The sequence below is a fragment of the Brachycentrus maculatus genome, unplaced genomic scaffold, assembly GCF_059751285.1.
Source record: "Brachycentrus maculatus isolate JH-2025_06_01 unplaced genomic scaffold, ASM5975128v1 h1tg000266l, whole genome shotgun sequence".
NCBI lineage: Eukaryota > Metazoa > Arthropoda > Insecta > Trichoptera > Brachycentridae > Brachycentrus > Brachycentrus maculatus.
Window position 1 is genome coordinate 329,557 of NW_028281017.1, and position 10,025 is coordinate 339,581.

Here is a 10,025-nt window from a genome sequence, read left to right on the forward strand (position 1 = left end):
CATATACAGCTTTATTCTTTACCTTGGCATTTTACATTTATACATCATTTTAAAGCTTAAAATTGACTTTATTTTTCTACATAATTGCTGTTTCTGTCAAAATGCTTCAACTTTTGTTTTCCCAATTCATAAAATTCTGCCGCCATTCCTCTAAGAAATTGAATAACCTCTTCTTTGACTTCATCATCAGTATGGCAGTGCCACCCACCCTATAGTCCGGACCTAGCCTCTAGTGATTATCACATATTCCCAAAATTAAAGAAACGCTTGGCGGAATGCGCTCCAAGTGCATACAATCCTCTAAAATAGAGACTTTGTTGGTTCTTCCTTAATAAAATAATAATAAAATGTCCGCAGCATATGTAATGCAACATGACGGGCGGTGTATTACTTGACAGCTGCATGTCTAAGATGTTTCGCCGTGAAACGTTTAATACTTTTTGAAGCAAACAAATACATGGTATACTTATGGCTTGAGACAGAATATCAGGAGATCGTAGGTGGCCAAACGTTACATTTTAAAGCAAACAAATACATAATATACTTATGGCTTGATACAGAATATCAAAACATAGGTGGCCAAACGTTTGATACATTTTGAAGCAATGAAATACATAATATACCTATGGCTTGAGACAGAATATCAAATCATAGGTGGCCAAACGTTTGATACATTTTGAAGCAAACAAATACATAATATACTTACGGCTTGAGACAGAATATCAGGAGATCATAGGTGGCCTCGAGCGATCTGGAAAGACATCAAATAAATTAATTGCCGAGTACGCTTCCAGCGAAATTACACAACAACCTTTTGTCCACACCCAAAAGCGACATAGACCCCAAACCACCTCCCGATAAACAAAGTGATGTTATTACTCATTCTCGGTGGCATACTCGGCTAGTTGGAACGGCACCTCGATCCCCAGACTCTCCAACAATTGGTGGATCGGTAGTGTAGTTTCAGAGTCTGTCTCTTCATCATCAGAGTCACGACGTTTACCCCTACACAACATTAAACATCCTAATTTTTATACGTCGTCAACAAGCAAACAATACGGCTCAACCTTACGAATCTTTGCAAAGGGAAAATCAGGACGAAACGCTAGGTAGACGATTATCTCTTTTATCTACACCCAAAAGTGCTAAGGACAGAAGTGCCTAGATTTAGGCACCATTTGCACAAAGCCAGTTTTAAGGGTATTCCACTGAGCTAATGTGCAAAGGCAAAGCCGCAAGTTAAAAACAGTAGTTTTGAAATAAACAGTTTATAGTCACATTATTTTTTGACATCTTATCAAAGATGAAGAAGAATATGGAAGTCAGGAACCTTTTTTTTTATTGGAAAACCAACAGAATATTTCACAAAAATAACATATTATAATAAATTATTTAAAAAAAATAACAATTCTAATTAAAAGTTTCCACCTAAGTAATCTAAAAATATTTAAAAAAAAAAACAAATAAACTGTCATAAAAGTATAACTATATAGAAATTTTCTTTATCAACTGGTCAAATAGACATCAACAATATTTCTTTTAAATATATTAAAAGAAACATTATTGATATCTATTTCTCTCAGCATTTGCTCATTGCTGGGAGAAAACCACGTAAAACTCCTCAGGAGAAGCCCGACTGTTGACTGTCATCAGCAGACCTTCCGTTCCACTATAAGAGGGTTCAGCATTTTGTGTCCTAGCTTGGCGCTTTTAATGCTTGGCCAATTCTAAGAACTACCGAGGCGCCGTTTAGAGCTGCCCAAGAGAAGGACAATAACTCTCAAGTGATAATCAATGTCAGGGGACCTGACATGACACTTACAGAAGAAAAAGAATAAAACAAACAATTTTATACAAAATGGGTGTGATGGAGTCTATATGCGAGTTAAAGGTAGTATCCAGTCAAAAATTATATAATACCTAGAGCCCTGCATTTCATTTATAAATAATAAGTTACATTATTTATTCTCAATAATTAACTCTATCCACGCGGCTCGCATAACCGTTTGTGTTTTTACAAAACATTCCCCACACGCGGCTGACATAACCGTTTGTGTTTTCACTTAGGTCCAAGTTTCGAACCTCAGTTCAACTTGGAGGAATTTTTTCATGGTGTGGAACTTTGGATAAAATAATACGTCAATCCTTGGCCTTATGACATCTGTTGAAATATATGACTAATAATTTGTAACATCGCAAGGATAAATAAAATAACAGATCCCTGATTTTTCTTGCAGTCGGTAATTAGTCCGCGCCATAATCATGCCCCATATCTGTCTCACTCTCGACGCTACGCATCGCCAGTGGGTAAGAGTGACACACGATGCGTGCTTTGATTTATTTATGTTACGATCTTATTTGTTTATATTATGATATATTTCAAGAATAATGTGACACAAGTGTATTATAGAGTACCAAAAAGGCACAATGAATCCCATTGAACGTTTTTGTTTAGGAAAATAAATCGTTTCTTAACTAAATACATGATAAAAGTAATCATTTTAAAAACAGCTAAATACCGCCGCATACAGGCGTCTCTCAGGAACAAAGTTGACGCAGTTAAAAGGTTAAGGTTTGAGCGGTATTTTTATTGATTGACGATATATATTTGTGCATCTGCGTAGAAAGTAAGAAAGATCGTTTTATTTTGTAACTGTGCATAAAAATATACAAAGCGTTGTTCCATTAGTATGTATTAAATATGTAAAAAAGAAACAAAAAATTGTTATTTTAATTACTGCATAATTTTCTTAAATAAAGCAAAGCTTATCAAATGCATGTAATTTTTTTAATACCAATTTACTGAAATATAAATTGACTGGAAATTTTTTTTCAACACACTAAGGACGGGAAAGGTATTTCTAGCCGTTTGGTCGATTGATGCTTAAGGACGGGAAGGGTATTTTTACCTTCTGCGCCGGCCTCATTTCAAAATCAGAAAAGAAGAAATTAAATATTTAATGTTTTTTTATGAATATAAGATACCAATCTCTTTGTTAAGGTCTTAACTATATGTACATAATTATCAAATCCCATCGCCAGCATTCCCAGTTGTAAAAAACACCCGTCCTTAGCGAGTTCATATTAATTTTTTTTTCTACAAAGTTTTATTTATTCCCAGAATAAACCAGTTATTTTTTAATGTGCATCAATAAATTACATTACACTTCATCAAATTAAGAAATCTCAATAAATCATAACATAACTGAATATTTTGATTTTAATTTTTTTTCATAAAGAAATATAACTGATTAAATTTCGCAAAAAGTGAACTTTCAACATATATTTTCAGTTATAAAGTCGTCTAATTTATGGATACTGAAGTACACAATAATATTCTTTCACAATATAATAAATTTACTGTAGACTTGTTATTACATAATATCATATTATACAGCTGACTTGTTTTTATTTATTTGTACTTAATTATGACTCAAACTATGATATCATCAAAAATAAAAGGGTCGAAAACTCCAATGCTCAGAATTCTAGGTAATTCAACAATAAATCATGCAAATGCAATCTTTTAATGTCAGCAAATGTGAAATTTGAAAGAGTCTGTCAAGTAATGGAAACCAATACAAACACATATCACGTGTAAAAAGGTTAAGCAAACCGCAGGAAACTGTCGAAATTGCGGAAAATAATGAAATTTAATTTTTAATTAATGTTTTACTTAGTAAATACCACTATTTCTTCAAATCTACTGCGACACGTGTTTCGATGCATTCCGCATCATTTTCAAACACCAAAAATGATGCGGAATGCATCGAAACACGTGTCACAGTAGATTTTAAGAAATAGTGGTATTTACCAAGTAAAACATTAATTAAAAATGGATAGATTTTACCACAAAGTGACTGCCGAATCAATTAATGAAATTTAATTTAATTGTCAGGTAGTTCCTCGTAGGCTGTTTCATAAAAAGCCAATAATTAAAAAAAAACATTACAGTGGAACCTCTCATAACGTGTAATTCACATAACGAAAGAAAACTGTCAAAAAGTTGCTGCCTTAATGAGCGACATTTCGCATAATGAGTTACAGAGAGGTCGAGCCCCTATTTCACGACATTAACTTGTGAGCCGCGCCAATCAAAACAAAAAATGTTTCCTTTAACAATTAAGATTCTGGAATGAATTATACTCATTATGAAAGGTTCCACTGTATATGATAACTGATATAGAAAAAATATCAGTATGTAAATGTCGCCATGCCATAAGCATTTTTTTAAATTCATAAAACCCTTAATCAACACTAATAAAAGTAAAAATAAACTTATTTACATGTTTTATAACATTAATTAACTTTGTTTTCACCACTTTTTTTATTAATACAATTTAACTTACCGGTTTTAACAAAAACTTTGTCATCATCAGGGTTTATTTTAATTCAAAAACATTAAAATACTCTCACCAAAAACTTCCACACACTCTGTAAAAACCGGCAGGTTAAATTGTATTAGTAAAAAAAGCGGTGAAAACAAAGTTAATTCATTTTATAAAGTTTATAAAATGTGCCTCAAAGTATCTGCGGAAAACATTCAAGAAATTATTTACATGTTGCTGATTTTGAAAAGGATGTTGTCTACTTACGAAAAATGGTAAATTGAAGATTTGGAAAATATCCTTGTGGCTATATTATATAATGGCCTCCATGGTATGGTTACGTCTTTCGGTGATAGTAAGTGCTTTTTTCTGAAAAAAAAAATTACAATAAATAAATTTGTGATGGCATTCATCTCTCTACACATGCACATACCTGATACATGTAAAACTAGAATTAAAAGATTTATTTATATATTTAAACATATTACACATATAATATTCCCGATGAGTAATTTACATTACTCATTTTGGGACATGGGATTAAGGTTAACAAGACTGAAACACAAATAAGAAAATACAGGGCAAAATGTAAAATATAAACCAATAAAAGATTATAATTAGGCATATAAAAAATAATAAAAACATAAGGTAAGATGTTTAAAAAAATAAAAAAAACTAAACACTACCAAAAATATCTTTCCATAAAGTACTTTTTCAGTTCATTCGGGTCCGCAGGCGTAAAAACACCCGTCAGAAATGTGTTAATATCAAATATGTGTTCATGTTTACAACAACAAAAAAAACTATATTTAAATTCGGTGTAATTTAAGCAAATAATGTTTTTTTGTTGCAAAATAATATTTTATGGTTCGGTTAGTTTAAAATACTTTGAAACTACTTGAACATAAATTTTGTCATAAAAATATGAGGTAAATAAAATGTCTCATTCTTCGGATGGATTTTTGCTCAAAATTTTGTTGGCAAGTAGCCCATAGACACAAAGACTAATTATACCAGAGATTAATTCATATTTAACAGCTTGAATCTATTTCAATGCTATCGTCTTGATGAATGGGAAAGTGATTATCAATAATTAAAATACTTACTTTGTTAGCAAAATCATAAGCGTACAAAATTTGTGCAATTTCGTCGGCTCCAAATCAGGAATGGTAATGAGCTCATAAACCAAGTAGATTAATTTTATATGGTCCTCCTTTGAAAATTTCAATCCGTACAGCTTTATGTACCTAAAAAAATAGTTATGTATTGAAAATTACAGAATCCTATCAGGGTCATTTCTATCTCTCTCTCTCTGGTTTCAATCCTGGGATTGGTTTGCAGCAATTTCCTCTGTTCTTCTTTTCCATTCTTCCCTGTCTTGTGCGGCTCTTTTGAAATGTGCATATGATGAGCAGCGCACGTCCACCAACAGGTCCTCCAGGTACTGTCGGCGTGGGCGTCCCCTAGAGTTTGTCCCCTCGGTCATACCCTCCATTATGGCATGCAAGAGACCTTCCTGACGCATCACATGGCCGATCCATCTATCTAGGTGCATATAATGTATATTGGCCAGAGTCAAGCCATCCAAGTGTAATGGCCAATGTCTGTACATGACGGATTCTCCTGTTCTTTGGACACATTGCGCGTGGCAATGAGGATGGCCTGGTTGTGATCAATACCCTGGAGGGGAAGCGAGGGAGAGGAAGATCCCCACACGATGGACCGATCAAGTTAAGTCAGCAGCAGGCACCTCGGTGGTTGGAGCGCTACGTGCAACGCAGTTAAGGCATAACTGGAGAAGAGTCATTGCTTGCACAAGGGTTACAACCCTCAGTAATGAGGAATTAGATGGAGAAGAAGATAATTTATGTAATATAGCAACATTTAACTTGTAAATAAAGACATTGGTTTATTACCACTTGAGTATTATATATATTTTGTTTAACAACTAGTTTCGGAGGCTACAGACGCTTCCATCTACGTGTTTAAATTCAAACCCGGAAATTGAAGCATCTGTAGCTAAAGTGAATGCCGAAACAATAAATAAAATTTATGTATTAATTTTAAATCAAACACAGATTTTTTGAGTCTACTAAGTTGTATTTTATTAACAAAAAACACATAAAAAATTATATTGTGACAATTGTTTCGCCTTGTTAGGGCATTATCAAACGAATTCGCATTCGTTTGATAATGCCCTAACAAGGCGAAACAATTGTCACAATATAATTTTTTATGTGTTTTTTGTTAATAAAATACAACTTAGTAGACTCAAAAAATCTGTGTTTGATTTAAAATTAATACATAAATTAAAATGGAGTTCTACAAATTAAACGCCAAGTCAATAAATAAATAATAAATAAAATAACAATACAGTGAAACCCTCTTAGAAGGATCTATTGATTTCATTAATTGATTCGGCACTCACTTTGTGGTAAAATCTATCCATTTTCAACTAAAGTTTTACTTAGTTAATACCACTATTTCTTAAAATGTACCGTGACTCGTGTTTCGATGCATTCCGCATCATTTTCAAACACTGTTTACGGTGTTTGAAAATGATGCGGAATGTATCGAAACACGTGTCACGGTACATTTTAAGAAATAGTGGTATTTACTAAGTAAAACATTAATTAAAAAAATGATCTATTGAAATAAACTATGAATACGGGATAAAGAAGTCAATACACAAGGAAATATTTTCTATCCCACACGTTGGAATATTGTCGTCGAATGTAAAAAAAAAACACAGACAAAATATATATGTACTTTGTAGGTACATTTATTTGATATCTACGAATAATATAGGCATGCGGTAGTTTTACACTATGAAGAATGCGACCCATGGTCACAACTGTCTTCAAGAAAAGGCTATTAATCTGGCAAGTCCCTTGGCCCTTAGGTTAGGCACTTGGCATGCCTCCTGAGAGCCGCCATCAAGCTTGCCTATTTTACAAGGCATCAGGTCCCGCCGCCCAGGACCTCTACTGCTGACAAAATGTCAGGAGTTCTTGTCTGAACTTCAGGACGCGGACCTGACTCCTTGGGAGCTGGCTGCTGACAGAAGAGTTCGGAAGCAGTTTGCGGGCTCCATACGGTTCATATAGGATTAATCAAGTATGGAATATAACAGTCAGCCGATGCCGACTGTTACTCCTAGGTTTGCCCTCTAGGGCAGTGTTTCCCGACCTTATTTATACAATACCCTACTTTAACAAGTCAAAAATCTCTACGCCCCCCCTATTAATTTTTTATTTACCTAATAAAGTCTAAAAAAAATTGAATCACTTCAAATAAAAAATACATACATGCAATTGATACTATTTTTATTTAATTTTTATGAATAAATAATATTTATAATTACGTTACATTACAACTCTAAAGAAAATTAGTGCAATCCTTGGGTTTGGCTGGAGAAACCAAAATGAGACTAATCTTCTGAATCCTGACAATTTTTTTTCATATTCTTACTATTCATTTTTGTATGGGGTAATGAACTATAATTAAAATAAGTTAATAAACTTAAAAGCGAATGAACGCGTTAATCACACACATGCAAAGTACCCCAACTATAATCGCAAGTTTTTTTTACGTTGAGGTAGTATTGCTATCTGTCACTAAAAATAATATGGAAGAGTACAAATAAAACGAATATAAATGTGATGCCATCATTTTTTCAAAAAGTCAGAGTTGCAATATATGTTTTTTTAGAAAATGTGTTTTTCAACAACAATGTAACAAATACCAACGATTTGCGCGTTGCCCCCCCCCCAAGACATTCAAATTGTATGCGCCCCACGTTGGAAAACACTGCTCTAGGGCAACTTTGAACGGCCCTGCGTATAACCAGTTGGTTGGAACCTGGAGTCAGCATTGTTACCACCTCACCCTTTAGCCAAAAAAATATATGGCGTTCAAAAATGTTTAGTAAATAAATATCCTTCCGCAGTGACAATGCATTTTTTACTATTCATAAATAACATAACCCAAATGTCACCATCACCATGACCCATTTAATGCAAAAGCTACAAAGTTTGATTTTTAAATAGCCATTAAAAAAATTACAGAGTGCAATGATGCAATGACAGCAAAAATGATGGCGAACTATGATATTTCAAAACGAAATTATTTTAATGGAATTTTATTATTTATTATTAAGGGCAAATTCACATCGCATGTGATTTAATATTCCAAAACGATCGTTTGTCGTCGATGAAACGGAGCATAATAAATATATAAAGCGACAATATGGTAGTAAATGGACGATTATTTGCACAAAGTCCACGTTAATTGTGTAGGTAGATTTACATGGATAATGACGTATTTATGCGTTATCATTATCAGAAATAAGTGTAATAAAACGTAGAAAAGGGTGGTTTAAATTACTTCATCAGTCTGGAGGTCCACATCCCGCAACCTGGTCTCATCTCCTTAAGCAAGACACTTTTCCCCAAATATGTTTTTATTTCAGAAAACAATAATGTCGATTCATCGTCCAATTCATCGGCATAAGGTAGTAAATGATTGTAAACCAATTCCCTTTGTGGTTTAAAACCCAAACGTTTTATTCTTTCTTCGGACGCGGAAAATTTGTGAAAATCTTTTTCTTCCATCGTGAAAATGTTTTGGACACAGTTACACTTAACAGTTATCGAAGAACACTTCACACACGTAAATAATTAAAACCGATTGAATTAATTAACGTACTAAACAAGTCACCGACTGTCATCATCCGATGTTTCTACAATGCACAAGTCACGCAGACGACATTTTTAAACTACGAAACAAACGCTATTAAAAAAAATTACTGCGAAACAAGTGTAATAAAAGGTAAAAGTATATCTGGTATGGCCATGCGCATGTCATGCATTGATGACATCTATTGGCGTTATTTTTATGACGTTTCTTTTTTTTATGACGTTTCTTAGGATGTACAGTAAACCCCCTTATAACGTTGAGAACTACGTTATCGGACGGAACGTCATAAGCGTTAATGTTTTTAAATTGTATTTTTATTTAAATTACTAATTTCAGTCTTCCCGCTAGTTAAAATGTAAATACATATATATATTTGAAATAATATCCTATAACGTATCTTCCGATAACACGGTACCTATTTGAACGTTAAGGGGGGGTTTACTGTATTCAATTATACTTTTAATAAGGGAGTTTGGGGAGTGACATAAAATACCAAAACAAAGACTAAAAACCTTTAAACGATTTCCCTTTCAACGTATTTGCACACAGTATCGCGTAGACCCCTGTAATAGAGGTTTTGAGTTCGCACAAATTACACTTTTCTCAGACGAATAAGCTTAATGAGCTACTACATCTCTTTGGATAAAATTGTAATAGAAGCTTCCAATCAATGCACTAAATTTGGCGATCGTGCCTTTGCTGCTGCTGGCCGATGACATAAAAAGCTGTTTAAACTTTAAAGATGGTGATTTTACAGAAGAAAAAACAAATTGTAACTCATATATTCACAAAATATTTCATCAAATTTTCCACGTTTTCAGTAAAATAAACAGGTTCGAGGTAGAGTTTTACAAAAATGGTTCGTTTTCAGTTATCAATTTTTATTTGAATCGAATAATCGTGAAAATCTGTACACTTCATTTTACAACTATGACGTATGCGCTAAAGACGAAAGTTTTTTAGCGTAACAATCAGCAGACCAATTTTTACCTTACTCTA

General features: G+C 33.3%; 1 protein-coding gene across 2 annotated transcripts in view; it reads right to left on the bottom strand.

Moving 5' to 3' along the window:
• The window catches only part of LOC148305645 (proteasome activator complex subunit 4-like), a 34,040-nt gene extending 24,903 nt beyond the window's left edge, over positions 1–9,137 (bottom strand). Inside the window, exons 1-5 of one of the 2 annotated variants that reach the window (XM_088266342.1) lie at positions 8,715–9,137; positions 5,435–5,575; positions 4,596–4,697; positions 880–1,005; positions 707–751 (exon numbers count right to left, since the gene is read on the bottom strand). In XM_088266342.1, the coding sequence (XP_088122468.1) occupies positions 707–751; positions 880–1,005; positions 4,596–4,697; positions 5,435–5,575; positions 8,715–8,941 (641 nt within the window). In that variant the 5' untranslated portion in view covers positions 8,942–9,137. The remainder of the gene's footprint in view (positions 1–706; positions 752–879; positions 1,006–4,595; positions 4,698–5,434; positions 5,576–8,714) is intronic. The other variant, XM_088266343.1, reaches the window with a different exon arrangement.
• Positions 9,138–10,025: the final 888 nt, after the last annotated feature.